This window comes from Drosophila virilis, chromosome 2 (genome assembly GCF_030788295.1).
Source record: "Drosophila virilis strain 15010-1051.87 chromosome 2, Dvir_AGI_RSII-ME, whole genome shotgun sequence".
In the NCBI taxonomy this organism is placed as follows: Eukaryota; Metazoa; Arthropoda; class Insecta; order Diptera; family Drosophilidae; genus Drosophila; species Drosophila virilis.
Window position 1 is genome coordinate 15,561,431 of NC_091544.1, and position 14,223 is coordinate 15,575,653.

Here is a 14,223-nt window from a genome sequence, read left to right on the forward strand (position 1 = left end):
TATTCCCCCATATCTCGATAATCGCTTGCGAAACAATCAAGATGCAACCCTGATGGGACTGTATATTTGCGATTGCAACATTCGGCCACACTTAGAGCAGAATTCGCAAACGCAGTGAACGGCGCGCATAAAGTGTCTATTAATTCGGCTTCTGCTCAACTGTACTAGATAAACTAATTGCCATTTGCAATAACATCATCAGCTAACCTTTTATCTTAATCGCCGTTCCATTTTAAACAACAATACCAGCATCATGTCGAGCGTGCCAAAGAGACAGAAGTTGGATGCTGTCGGGGACGGAAATACATCTGCCGGTCCCAACGAGGAAGAGTCGGAGGCGCTGGAACAAATCGATGCCTGTCAAAACGAGATTGACGCGTTAAATGAGAAAGCCAGCGAGGAGATACTGAAAGTAGAGCAGAAATATAACAAACTACGTAAACCGTGCTACGAAAAACGGAGCGAGCTCGTCAAACGGATCCCCAACTTCTGGGTGACTTCTGTGAGTATATTTGCACATATATGTAGAAAACCGGGGGCATCTTTATCTGTGAGCATGATTTGCATGTTTAGCATTTGTAACTTTGAAATATCTTTGTAAAGACGTTTTTTAAGTGGCTGAAATGCTTGCATAGCATTGTTAAATCAAAAAAACATTAATTGATTTTGTGTCTCTACTACATGTGCATGAAAAATTTCTCTATTCGAGGAACTTTTTCGTTTGTTCTTTTTCATCTTAGTCTTCTATGCATGCCGCCGCCACCGGTCGCACCGCTCTTTTTTGTCTGTGTATGTGTATGCGCTCGTGTGCATGTGAGTGCCAATGTATCGATAAATGCTGCAGGCGCAAAGCTTTCGCACTATGTTATAAAATTAATCGGCCTTTTTAAAATGATTTTAAGCATGTTTATTTTGTAAATTTACTAACAGCGTTGATTTGATTATAAATATACATATTTAAATTTTGTACACGACGCTGTTGTGCATCACTATCGATTGTACAATTGCGGATATATCACTCAGATTGTTTAGTTAGTTTTAGTTTTTACTCCCGGTTGCCTTCGATTATGTGGTAAAGCCTCTAATTTGAGTTAAATTTTTTAGTTCATCAACCACCCGCAAGTATCAGGCATTCTGGACGAAGAAGAGGAAGAGTGTTTGCATGCGCTAAACAAATTGGAGGTTGAGGAATTCGAAGACATAAAATCTGGATACCGCATAAATTTCCACTTCGATGAAAATCCATATTTTGAAAACAAGATTCTCACCAAAGAGTTTCATTTGAATTCAGCGGGTAAGTTGTCTTGAAAATATAACTGTTGTTTCTATATCCTAGTAATGTATTAAAATCATTTAGCTGCCTCCGAGAATGGTGATTGGCCCGCGTCAACTAGCACGCCCATTCAATGGAAGGAAGGGAAGAATTTACTTAAACAGTTGCTAACAAAACCTTATGGCAACAAGAAGAAAAGGAATTCCGATTATAAGACATTCTTTGATTGGTTTTCGGACAATGCTGACCCCGTCAACGACGAGATTGCTGAACTGATAAAGGATGATCTTTGGCCAAATCCACTGCAGTATTATCTCGTACCTGATATTGAGGTGGAACCCGAAGAAGAAGATGAAAACGACGACAACGAAGAGGAAACATTTGAGGATGATGATGGAGAAGATGAGGGCGATGAAGACCTCGACGATGAAGGTTAGCTTAACCTGGAATTATATTTTAGGAGTCGTCTATCATGTTTTTTTTTATTATTGCAGATGACAAGTAAAACCTTCAATCAATATGTGCGCAATTTGAATATTTTAACTGATTTCCCAATGTGCTAACCACTTATAACTATTATTTTCCGCATGGTTATGTCTGGACGGGATTATAAAAAAGCTAACATTATTTCAAATGTTGCGTGACAATTGCAAAAACACATTTTTAGGCAGTTACACAGTTATGTTATAAGTAAAATCAATATGTATTTCCGAAAAACCCATCTACAAAACATCAGTTTTTTAAAATACGAATAAAGACGTGAATCTGAAAATCGATAGCATTATTGAGAGTATCCCAGCGATATATTTGGGATATCGCAATATTTATGCCGCCCTGGTAAGTGAATTGGCGCGGTGGCAGCTCTAGCAAGGCTTAGTCGAATCAACCCTGTACGGCGCAGCTGCGATTTTTAGGTGAAAAATTCTGTGCAAGTAATAATGGCCTCCGTTAACAAATTAGCACTTTTGGTAGGTTTTTGACAATATATATAAAATAAACTTTGTTTTAGAATTGCTAAAGCGGTAAAAAAAATGTAATGTTTGTGTTTATAATGCTAGCAATGATAGCAAAACAAAACAATTATCTAACGCGGATTTGTTGGTTATGTAATTTGCAATTTTAACCAATAAACACAGTTTGATTGCGATTTAAAGAGTTTATGTATAATATTGATATACATTCCATTCTTGCAGAGCCGCACCCTCAGCTCCGCTGCTTCGCAGCAGGTGGTCAAGCCACCAATCCAGTTGTTCGGACTGGAGGGCCGTTATGCCACTGCATTGTATTCGGCTGCCACGAAAATGAACCAGTTGGATAAGGTGGAAAAGGATTTGATCGCTCTGCAATCTACCATTAAAGGCGACAAGAAGCTGCACGAACAAGTGACCAGCCCCATCATCAATAAGAAAGTTATGGCTACTGCATTGCAAGAGGCTTCTACCAAGCTGAGCTTTGCACCAGCCACATCCAATTTGTTGGGTCTTTTGGCTAACAATGGACGCTTGAAGAAGCTGGATACGGTTATCAATGCCTTCAAGACCATTATGGCTGCCCACCGCGGTGAGGTTGTCTGCGAAGTGGTGTCCGCCAAGCCGCTGGATGCTGGCCAAAACAAGCAATTGGAGGGCGCTCTCAAGGTAAATACTCTCAATTGTTAAATGGTTGTCAAATTGAACTGTTTTGGTTTGCTTTTTTTTTATTTTTCAGTCCTTCCTGCAGCCAAACCAGTCGCTGAAGATAACATCTCGCGTGGATCCCAGCATTATAGGTGGACTAATTGTCTCCATTGGCGACAAGTATGTCGACATGAGCATTGCCACCAAAGTGAAACTATACACAGATGTCATTCAGACCGCTGCCTAAGTTTAAGGATTTACTGTTGATTTTGCGTGGCGTGTAATAGCGAATAAAACTCTTGGGGATAGCTTCAAACGTTTCCAGCTATTATTAGACATTTCAATTTAATAACTGTTTCAAGTGCAATCAAACTATTAGTAATATGTACAAGACAAATGGTTAAGAGCTTGTCACTGACGATGCCGGCTTCAAGATACTATTTTTACTCGATTTTTGCCTTTTGGGAGTAATTGCCTGTTCAGACTGTCCATCAGCTGGCCTCCGCTGGTCATGGCCTTGTGCGCTGTCACCAACTTTGACCCCAAAACTAACCGTTTTATCCCGGCATCCGAAATCGGAATACAGGTCAGCTATTTTCTGCTGCAGGCCCATACACCAGTCGTCTTGGCGGGCAATCTTGTTTTCCAGTTCGTAAATGCGCTGTTGCTGCTGTTTGATTATTGCGCTCAACTCTTGGCGCATCTTGCTCGCACATTCAGCACTGCAGGGCGATTGATCTGGGAGTATCAATTGTTCCGGACAACCGGGTAGTTCGACCGGTGCAAACTTTGTCTTTGAACATTGCTCGCATTTGCATGGACACTTATCGGTGGGATGATTCTGACTTCGGCCCAGCAGTAAGACATCCGTGCAGTTGCGCAAAGTGCCAATGTCCCCACATTCCTCATTGCTTTTCTCCAGCTTCTGCAGCTCCTCCTCATTGTGCATGGGTGTGCGCAGCACAGTTACTTGGGTCTCATCGATGTCGGGAAACCTCGCACCGCAATCCTTATAGGATGATTCTCGTACATAGATTTCGTCATCCAAATCATCAACCATCTCGGCTTGATTTTCTCCGTTTTCAGCATCGGGGCTCTTGCCGCAATACGGGGGAAGCGTGGCGCCCTGCAGGAGTAGCACATGTAGCGATGGACGACTCGGACTAGGAGATGCGGCCAGCGTCTCATGAACCTCCTTCCCGTACTTCTCCTTAATGAGTGCTGCCTGCTTCTGAGTACGTTCCACAAACTGTGGTATGTGCTCAATGCAGACACAGCAGCATTTCAGTATACTTTCCACGGATGTTCCGAAGGCGGCCATGCTCTGCTGCCAGATGCGCGCCTCCTTGATGTTTTTGGGATAATGACATACGCGGTCAGCGACATCCTCAGCGATTTCAATGCCGCAGACGACACAGCGACGGCTCATTGGAACGGTTTAATTTTTACTTAAAATTCGTCAAATATATTGAATTTTTTTGGCTTGGTAGTTTTTTGAAATTTTATGGTAACTGTGATTTCGTCTAGACATTCGTGTTGGGGACACATTCAAACAGTGCGATTTACGCCCTCACTCATTTTGTCTTGTTGCTGGACATTGCTGGTAGAATTCGCCGTGTTGGGTTCGGGCCGGTTCGAATGAGTGGCATCCTGCTGTTCCTTGTAGCGATGCCCGCACTCATTCGAGGCGTTGCAGGAGCTTTCCTGCCCTGGAGCTCCTTTAGTTTAGCCTGAATGGACTGCTGCAGTTGCCGCTGTTGGGTCAATAGGCGTTCGAGCTCATCCAAGCGTATTTCTTGCTCCTTGCTGGTCCCAGTTGCTTCTGCATTATGTTCGACCACCTGCTGAGCCAGCTTTGCCAAAAGAGATTTGTTTTCTTCACGCTCAAAACATGGAAATTTCTCGGGCTGAGCTATGCCCAAAAGTAACACTTCCGTGGAGTTCTGATCGGAAAGTCCATTTGGGTCATTTGTTGGTTCAGCTAGCGCTCGACAGACTGTATAATTGGGCTCATCAATGTCTGGGAAGACAGCTCCTTCTCGCGTCAAGTCCGATTCCAGCACACAAATTTCCGAGCTATTAGATGGTTGTGCTCTAAAACTCGTTTTATTACAGTACGTGGGCAACATGGAGCCACCCATGATTAGCACACTGACTGGCGGTGAGCTTGGCATGTCCGTCGTTGGTTTCCGGTTCTGTTGAAACTTGTACGGCTGCAAGTTATGGTTCGGGATTGTTGAGCTCATCGGAGCTGTTTCGACTTTGCGATCATTCCGCGACGAAGTGTTGTCAATACAATTCTGGGGGCAACAAATACATTTATCTTCCTGTGCTGCTGGCACTTGATTAAACTTCTGGGATGGACATTGCATTGCCTGATCGCGAACTCTAGAAGTCAGACAGCATTGGCATTGTCGGTTTTGCTGCGACCTTTGTCGCTGTTGTTGTTTTTGTAGTTGTTGTTGTAGTTGTTGTTGTATATGTTGTTTGTGTTTCTGCAGTGCATCCAGATTGTTACATACGTTAACGGGAAACCCGCTTGAACCGTCTCTTGAGGAATCGAACGATTGCCCGGCAGGCCAAGCCATTCGTTGAGGATTAAGCATTGGCTTTTTGGCTGTCAAGGCTCTTGGACAACTAGATCCACATATGCATGAAGGTGCTACTGCACTGCTACTCGTGGCAATTGGATGTTTCCAAACAGCTCTTTTGGTCTCAAAAGCTTGTTTTCCCGCGTTTATTGAGTCGATAGTCTCACAAGAGGATCCACACACGCACTGATTGTTCTTTCGAGAGGCATATGTCTCATTGCCAGAAGTTCGTCTGGTAGCCCAGGGACTGTCTAGCATGTCCTCTTCCCTCGGATTTGTGGCCGCCACGTTATTTACTTTGCTCGGGAGCCCCGGATGGATATTGAAAATCGCAGTATCAACATAGTTGGAGCGGTAATACGTTTCTGAATTGTTCAACAATTGTGCTGATTCAACTGTGCCTGAGCTTCCGTTTTCCGTCTGCAGCTCGTTCGTCTGCATTGCGTTTACAGACTGAGTGCAACTATGTGGAGCTTCCTTGCCCTGCTCCCCAAAGTAAAGAACGGCGTCCGAATTGTTGAAAGTGACGCCGCGCCGCTGCTCAATCAGATCGTCGACCCTGGTTTCCTTCTGCTTTTGACTTTGCTGCACCTGTGAACGATTGATGTGCTTATTACAAACGCAACAGTGGTGGAGCAATGTCTCGACAGGGACAAAACAAGATAGCATATTTTGCCAATTGACAGCTTCCGCCATATTGTGCGGATGGGTAAACCCAGATGTTGGCGTTTGTCCACAAACTATACAACGACGTTCCATAACAATGGACAGAAGACAAAATTTGTGAGGGCGCCAAAATGTTAAATTTTGATTTTATACTCGAGGACCACTTGATTAACAAATACAGGTATTCGAATAGGAGAGGCGCATAATTATTAAGGACTTTACCCTATAAAAGAAAACAAAGTTTTCTATTACATATACATATTCTTATTAAACTATATACTATGTACCTTCATGTAGAAAATATATTTATCAGCAGTTTAACTTGTAAATATATTAATAAAATAATTTCTTTAACCGGCGGTTACTTTACAACAAAGAATTCAAACAGAACACATGGCCTGCAAGCCGCGACCTGAAAACTATCGACTGAAAACTATCGATAACAACATAAGTGCAGCATCAGCGATAATTTTGAAGAACAATAACATTCGTCATCGTGCCGTTCGGGTTTGTAGTGTTTTGATCGTTCGTGTGTACGGTTTGGTTGTTTAATTTTAAATACTCGCGGCGCACAGGCAACGAACTCAAGATCCGTTTTGTCGATCCAATTTTAGTTTATTTGCTTTTGATGACTGAGTGAAAAAAGGCGTTATGAGTTTAGCAGCAGCCGTTGATATGGCCACAAATAACACCAACTGGCAGACAGAGGATCGTGGCGACATGGAAAAATTGTTGGCCATGTTAGTTCTGGGGTTTGGTAGCCTTTTTTCTGGAATGTTGCCTGCTATAATATCAGCACATAATCGACTGCGATTTCCACTAATAACCTCGCTGCTGCTATGCTACGGTGCAGGCATTTTGCTAGCGACAGCATTGGTGCATATTTTGCCAGAGGTAAGCCTGAAGAGCTCGCAGCGAATTGCAATTTGATAACCCTTTAACACCAACAGGTGCGCGAGCAAATGAACTCAAAGTTTGCAGAAGTTGCCATGTGTGGCGGTTTTTTCATAATTTATTTCATTGACGAGTTCATACACTACTTTTTTGGCGAGGCCATACAGCATACGCATGCACCCACCTCTGCAGCAGGTAGCTCGAACCCAAACCATGCATATGGTGCAATTGATGAGCGCTCACCTTTAATAGGCGCAGATTCAATGTCAACTTCGACGCACCATCATCACAACGAAAAGTAAATCGAGTGTATATTGTTGTTCAATCGCCTAAATGTATTGATTGAACATTTGCCTTGCAGCGGTCACGATCAAATTAATCACCATCACAATTATGCCCCCGTTTCCGGCTGTGACGATGCCAGCGTGGAGGATGCAAATGCCCGCATTTGCCATACCAGCCATACGGAACCCTGTGCGCAATCCATGACCGGCACATTGGGGCTCTTTGTGGCGCTCTCTTTACACTCGGCCATTGAGGGTTTGGCTATCGGTGTACAAAACTCGGCCAGCAAGGTTTGCGCCCAAGCCTTGACATCATTAAGTTTATGCTGCCAGATTATCATATTGAATTAGCTTGCCGCATAGACTAAATATTTATTTAGATAAGAGAATCAGTTGTAAATATTCGTACATTGTCTGCTCTCTGTTCTAGGTGCTCTTTCTGCTCGGCGCTGTTGCGTGTCACAAATTTGTGATGGGCTTCTGTCTGGGTCTGGAATTATGCTCATATCCACGCGCGAGCTTTCGTTCACACTTCATTGGCATTTTGGTGTTTGCCCTGGGTGCCGTGTGCGGCATTGGTGTGGGCATGCTTATCGTTGATATTCCCGCCGCCTGGTCCAAAACTACGCTGCCCATAATACAAGCACTGGCCGGCGGTACTCTCTTCTATGTGACTGTCTGTGAAGTGATACCGCGCGAGAAGGCGCGCTGGCACACTAATTCGACTCGTCGCTGGGCGGGATTCGCGCAATTCGCAACAGTCATTGCTGGTTTTGCGACTATGTGCATCATTAACTTTTATCTCGCTGGTACGTCATGCCTAAATCAGTTAGAGCTAATCAGTAGTAGCTTTTACGCATTCACTATTTCCATTTCAGATGACTGAGAATCTCCATGGGCGATGCCCTGTTTTCAACACGTATCTATAGCACAAATGTTCTAAATGTAATTGTTGTCTTTTTTTAATGTATTATTAAGTGTCTTAGACCAGAAATGATTTTTTACAAAAAAGTGCTCTTTTTATAATATAATCGGTTTTAACATTCTTGTGAGTCTGTGATTATTGCTTAGCTGCAAAATAAAATAAACACCAATACATACATTTTCTTTATATCTACATTTATATTTTGTTGCTTTCTCCAAAGAATCTATATTTTGTTAGACTTACATGTAGTGGTAATCAAAATAACGTTTTCATGTTTTCTGATTCATATTACTATGTTTATATCAATCATAAAACATCTTCATCCTAAGCGATTTAATGTAATTGCGTACACATTTAGTTTGCTTTCATAATTTTGTTTTAAACCAATTAAAACAACATCTTTGTAACTACATATTTATATATGTAATATTTTCAATATATATATGCATATAGACAAATTCTATATATATATATATAAGTATGTGTATAAATATATATGTGTGTGTACATACTAAAGTTGAATTGTTGGTGGTATAACGCAGCAGAAATAGTAAAACCCCCGCAAAGTGCGTAATTTGATTTCTTGGTCTGATCTAGAATGCGACATACGAAAATCGGGATAGTTTAGCTTTTGTTTCTATATATGCGTCACATATGTATAATATACTATATTTATTTGTTTATAAGTATTTATATAATTTGCGTGAATCCGATGCAAGTTCCCAACTAAATGTCAAAGAAACTGTTTTTAATTTACAATCGAAACCGAAAATCGATTTGCCATAGATATTCATTGATTATACATATATATATATATAATCATGCATAAGCTACAATTCCCATGCTGATTTAAAATTCAACTGTCATACTGTAGCACTGGCAACCGAAAACAAACTTAAAACATAAATAAATCTAGTAATTAGAGTTGCTCTTTCGCCTCAGCACTAACCCCATTCTCATCCTCATTGTCATCATCTTCGTCGACCCATTCATTCATGAGACTCTTTAATTTCTCCTGCGTTCCTGTTAGCGCCTGTGGCTTTCCATCAACGTCAACTGCATCGCTGGTGCTTGGCTTCTCCTCGGTTGCATCGGATGCCACTGTCGTCGTCGTCGGCGAGCCTTCTGCTTTTTCCTCGTTATTATTTGCTGATTCCTCTGCAGCCATAACAGCTTTAGTCGCGTCAAGTTGCAACGCCTCAGATCCATCTACCTCTGGCAGCTGAGTTGGCTGCTCCTCTTTTACATCTTCTGGCTGTTCGCTAGCCACCGTATCGGCATCAGGCGCATCCGCTTCAGCAATTAATTCATCGATCAACACTTTGCGAATATTCTCCGTTTCTAAATTGACATCATCAATTCCAGTGGCAGGGCCAGCTTCAGCAATGCTTTCTGTCGCGATCTGATTATTGGTGTTTTCGACAGCTTCAGCTTCGACTGATGTTGGTGCATCCTCCTTGATGAATTCCTTCTCAGGATCATCTTCTTTTTTAACCACAACGAATTCATCTTTAACAGACATCTGTTGTAATTCATCCACATCCATTTTTACTGCTGCTTCCGAATCAGCTTGTATTATTTCGGCCGTGCTGGATGTGGCGGCTGCTGCATCTTTAGTAGCGGCCTCTGTTTCGTCACCTTCCTTATGCAAACTCTCTAGCGCCAAGTCAATATCATCTTCCGGTTCAGGTTGATCTTCGATAGCTTCTGCTGCAGCGTCTGCTGCGTTTTGTTTCTCAGTTACAGGTTCTGACTGTACAATTGCTGCTAGTTCTGTGGTCGCGGGCTTGTCATTCATATCATCCTCATCCTCGTTCTCATCCTCGGTCCAATCACCCGTCAGCTCCTTAAGCTTCTCGCTAATGTCATCGCGACGCTTTTCCGCCTTTGGCTTTAATACAAATTTTTTTAAAATTTTAATTTATATGCATTGTGTGGCAATTGCGTTACTTACTTCTTTGCTGTTCTGCTCTGTTTCCAGGTCGTGCTTTGATATTAAATTCTCGGCCCATTCAAGATTATCAATGGACTCCTTGCTCTCATCAGCCGCTTCGCTCTTTTTGCTGCTGCTCTCTACAGAACCGGTAGCGCCCAGTTCGCTATAAATTTGACTGTCATCATATTCCTCCTCTTCGGTACCCGCTGAGGATTTGGCATCGCCTTCCTGCTTATCATCGACATCGGGCTCACTGAGCACCATGACAACACCGCCGCTGGGTGCGCCAGCTTGTTGCTGATTCAGCTGTGACAATATCTCCTTGCGTTGTTCTTCGGTGAGCTCCACCTCATTGCCATCGGCACCGACAAATTTGACTTCCTGCTCCTGAGTCTGCGACTGCAGCAGTTGCTCAGAATCCGCATCTGCTTCTGTTTCGGCCTCTTCTTGCTCATCTCGGGACTGTTGCTGTACCATGGCACTGTTCGCCGGCAAGCTGATGTCGGATAAAATGCGTACCTTTTCCTCCTGTATTGGTTCCTCTTCAGCCTCCTCCTCCTCCTCTTCCTGGTCTTCATCGTCCAACTGTTCGTCTTCGTCCTGTGAGCCAAGATATTCCTCATCGGTTTCGTCTATGATGCCATCCTCAAGCGCCTGTGCCTTATGATAGCTCTTCATATGTCTGTACAGCTGCAGCTCCTGGGCAAACACCTTGTTACAATAAATGCACTGCTGCTTATTCTCATCTGTGTGCGCCTCGTTTATGTGCTGCTCCAGCTCGCTCTTGGTCAAGTACGTTTGGTTGCACATAGCGCATTCCGCAAAGTTGTAAAGCAGCGATTTGATCTGATGCTCTGTGTACATGTGGAAATGCAGTTCCCGATTGTTGCCGGAACGCCAACCACAATGCTCACATAGCGCCGGATCAATTGTCTCCTTGTGGGTGTTGATCAAATGGCGACGGAAACCCCGATATGATGGAATGCTAATTGGCCGACCATTAACGCCGCAACGCAGACACAGCCAAGGACCTGCGGAATAGGCACAGAATTAAGACAAGATATTTAGTAAAAATATGGAATATGATGCGAAATTTTGTTGATCAATCGGCTGTTCAAGTTATCTTTGAGATTAAGATATCCATTTAATATCATCTTTTTATTGGCCGGATATCATAATTTATAGACAATTAACCTGGTTTAAACGGTACGACAACTTTACACTAAAATGACAAGAACTTTGACTATTATAATACTGAGTCAAAAAAGGGCCAACACTCGTTGTACAATAGCTGGCTATAGTTCTTTAGATCAGTTTTACTTGTTATCTATATAGTTGCAATTTTAGATCATAAGAATCTCGCTTATCGGAGACTTTCGTATTTATGTATGCAACAATTTTTTGTATACTTTTTTCTGCATCATTTTGAATAGTGTGCGTTAAAAGTGTCTGCTGCACTCACCTGTGGTGTTCTCAGCGCCGAGTGCAATTAGCGCATGCATTGTCTTGCTATCAATGCGTCGCTTTTGCGCGGCCGCTGCCGCAGTTGCCGTCGTAGAAGTCGCTGCTGCTGCCGCCTGTGTTGCCTCGGCCGATGGTGGCTGAGCCGTTGTCACTTTCTGTGCGGACTTTTGCTGCTGTGTGGTTATCATGGGTTTGTCTGGCTTGAATGAAACATGCAGCTTCTTGTGTGGCGAAGTAACGCTGGCTGGAGAACCTGTTGCTGCTGCGGCTGGTGCCGGTGAGGCACGTTTGACAGCGTTCGCTGTTTTATCGACCGGACTGTTGGGCATTATTTTCAGTTTGATATTCTTGTGTCCCTTCACAATGTGTGGATATTGGCGCAACACCTCGGCTATGATTTTCGTATGATTCAGCTTCGTGTTGGACGAATCCTTGACAATAATCGTGGGCGTTTGGCTCGGCGAATCCTGCTTGAGTATGATGGTTGTTGTGCCATGTTCCATTTGTGTCTGTGTGCCGGATTGTTGAACCTGTTGCTGGGCTTGCTGCTGTTGCTTCGATGTTGATGGCTGTGGCGGCATATCATCATCATCATCGTCACCGGTGTGCACGTCATCGTACAGCATCATGTTGTCATATTCGGGATCGCCATGGTCACCATATTCGGCGGCGATTTGTTTGCGCATGCGCTGCTGTTCTGCAAACTCCTTGACCTCCTCCAAACTTGGTTTCTTTGATGGTGGCGATAACAGGCTGGTCTGTGCCGGTCTCTTGTTATTGTTGTAACCTTTGCGGAGCTGCTCAAATGGCGAAGTGGGCTCCTGTTTAACAAACGTGGTCGTCGACGCTGACTCCATATACTGTCCGCGATTGCTTATGCCGCCGGTGCGCAGTATTGTGGGTGTATTCACGCCACGTGTTGGTTGCGCATTCGTACGCACTGTGTTGCTGTTGCCTGGTATGGCACCAATACGATTTTGTGGTGTTGATACACGCTGCTGTGCCGCCATGGCATTGCCGCTGGGTACCATAGGGCGACGTCGTATACCCTTCGGACTGGGTGGCTGTCAATGGTGGAGAACAGGTAGGTTAGTTATGAATTAGATATCTAGATTAGCAACTCTTACCCTTTGCTGGCGATTCACATTCTCCATGGTGCGACGATGGGCCTCTAGTAGCTTCAGCAAAACGGTCATGTTCATCTCTTTGGCGGTGCGCAACAGTTTGCCATACATTTTCAGCTCAAACTCCAGTGTGCCCGTGTACATAAAATTGACAATGGGCACCACAACATCCGCTTGAAATTCTGCCGGCATTATGAGTGCGTCGTCAATTATTTCGCAAGTCTGCTCCAGTACATTGAAATAATCGGTGCAAGCGCTTAAGACCAGGCGATGTACCTTCAGCTGTGAATTGTCTCGAAACTGTAGCGTTAAATCGCAATAGTCCGTTTTATTGAAGAAATTCTGGAGCTTCTGCAGAAAGAAGACGCCCCAGTTGTCTACTTTCACGGACTTCACTTCACCCATATTGTTAGTTTCTCTTTCAAATGAAATGCTGTATTTTTGAAACGCGGCCTCCCCGTCGCGATGTCGTCGTCGTCTACGGTTGTCGTTGTTTGGCTTTTCTAGCGTGAGGCTGGCGCAACTGTACTCCGTTGGGAGCAGGAAATTTCAGTTTAGGACACGATTGCAACACAGCGTTGTTAAATGGAATATGAAAAACATAAAAAAACCATATTAAATCAAGTGAATTAATATTATTGTTTAGTTCTTGCACAACTAAAACGCGGCGCTCTACTGGCGTCGATTGATTTTCAACAAACATTAACTGCCCGTGGCGCGGCAATGCAGCTCCGATATGTTTGTGTATGTATGTGTGCGGATGCTAGAGATGGGTGTATGTCAGTTAAGCACGAAACTTAGGCTAAGAAAAATCGCATTTAACATTTCCATTTAACGACTTCGAATTAACAAAAATAACAAATTATATACTTTGCAAAAGTTCCATTTTAGTCAATAGAATTTTCTTTGAATATTCTATATGTATATATGTTTTCGTGTGTTTTGCTCACGCATGTCACGCTCTCAACTCTAGTATGTATGCCACATATATCTGCTTTTGATGTGTGTATGTGAAATGCAATGCACAATGCGCCTTGCTTGCACACATTGAAGACAAACTGCTTTAATTACCTATACAATGGCTTTTATTCTTGAAATGCGGTGATATATTTCTATTTAACAAATTGGCGCTAGATTCTGTTGATTCTGTTTTTCACACACGAAACGTTTATTTGCAGACACAATCGTTATCGCTTGGCTCTACAATATCGTCATTATGCAAATTGTACTTTGGAATGTATGATCAAAATTTGCACAAATATATTTTAGTTTTTTTTTTTTCATTATTTTCGTATTAAACATACATTGATTTTTTGTTGCACACTGTTTTTGCCGGACAAATTTGTAATTTTCTCCGTGAAACAGAAAAAGATGGCGTCAGAGTGACCTTATTGAAAATCCGCACTTCTCACCACCGCCACACTTTCGATAATTTCCTAAGAATCGATAG

At 43.1% G+C, this 14,223-nt stretch overlaps 6 protein-coding genes across 8 annotated transcripts; 3 read left to right on the forward strand and 3 right to left on the reverse strand.

Moving 5' to 3' along the window:
- Window positions 1–78: 78 nt before the first annotated feature.
- Window positions 79–2,045, forward strand: Set (NAP domain-containing protein SET). Its single transcript, XM_002053666.4, has 4 exons — window positions 79–502; window positions 1,105–1,294; window positions 1,358–1,705; window positions 1,768–2,045. The coding sequence occupies exons 1-4, from the start codon at window positions 254–256 to the stop codon at window positions 1,776–1,778; spliced, it is 798 nt and encodes a 265-aa protein (XP_002053702.1). The 5' UTR covers window positions 79–253; the 3' UTR covers window positions 1,779–2,045.
- A 48-nt stretch (window positions 2,046–2,093) lies between these two features.
- ATPsynO (ATP synthase subunit O, mitochondrial) lies at window positions 2,094–3,205 on the forward strand. Its single transcript, XM_002053665.4, has 3 exons — window positions 2,094–2,241; window positions 2,467–2,910; window positions 2,981–3,205. The coding sequence occupies exons 1-3, from the start codon at window positions 2,212–2,214 to the stop codon at window positions 3,134–3,136; spliced, it is 630 nt and encodes a 209-aa protein (XP_002053701.1). The 5' UTR covers window positions 2,094–2,211; the 3' UTR covers window positions 3,137–3,205.
- On the reverse strand, window positions 2,466–4,318 carry LOC6630271 (uncharacterized). Its single transcript, XM_002053664.4, has one exon. It carries the CDS (start codon window positions 4,316–4,318, stop codon window positions 3,290–3,292), a length of 1,029 nt encoding a protein of 342 aa, XP_002053700.1. The 3' UTR covers window positions 2,466–3,289.
- LOC6630270 (uncharacterized) lies at window positions 4,277–6,314 on the reverse strand. Its single transcript, XM_002053663.4, has one exon. It carries the CDS (start codon window positions 6,237–6,239, stop codon window positions 4,464–4,466), a length of 1,776 nt encoding a protein of 591 aa, XP_002053699.2. The 5' UTR covers window positions 6,240–6,314; the 3' UTR covers window positions 4,277–4,463.
- A 326-nt stretch (window positions 6,315–6,640) lies between these two features.
- On the forward strand, window positions 6,641–8,424 carry Zip88E (Zinc/iron regulated transporter-related protein 88E). 2 transcript variants are annotated; one of them, XM_002053662.4, is made up of 5 exons: window positions 6,645–7,040; window positions 7,097–7,338; window positions 7,402–7,615; window positions 7,755–8,133; window positions 8,203–8,369. In XM_002053662.4, the coding sequence occupies exons 1-5, from the start codon at window positions 6,798–6,800 to the stop codon at window positions 8,208–8,210; spliced, it is 1,086 nt and encodes a 361-aa protein (XP_002053698.1). In that variant the 5' UTR covers window positions 6,645–6,797; the 3' UTR covers window positions 8,211–8,369. The 2 variants fall into 2 exon arrangements, with proteins under 2 accessions (XP_070063015.1, XP_002053698.1); XM_070206914.1 differs by lacking the exons at window positions 7,097–7,338; window positions 7,402–7,615 and having other exon boundaries at window positions 6,641–7,040; window positions 8,203–8,424.
- A 478-nt stretch (window positions 8,425–8,902) lies between these two features.
- Window positions 8,903–14,188, reverse strand: Cp190 (centrosome-associated zinc finger protein CP190). Of its 2 annotated transcripts, none has more exons than XM_015172035.3 (5): window positions 14,078–14,188; window positions 12,777–13,296; window positions 11,648–12,713; window positions 10,204–11,216; window positions 8,903–10,140 (listed from the first exon to the last, which is right to left on the reverse strand). In XM_015172035.3, the coding sequence occupies exons 2-5, from the start codon at window positions 13,176–13,178 to the stop codon at window positions 9,169–9,171; spliced, it is 3,453 nt and encodes a 1,150-aa protein (XP_015027521.1). In that variant the 5' UTR covers window positions 13,179–13,296; window positions 14,078–14,188; the 3' UTR covers window positions 8,903–9,168. The 2 variants fall into 2 exon arrangements, with proteins under 2 accessions (XP_015027521.1, XP_002053697.1); XM_002053661.4 differs by having other exon boundaries at window positions 13,845–14,156.
- Window positions 14,189–14,223: the final 35 nt, after the last annotated feature.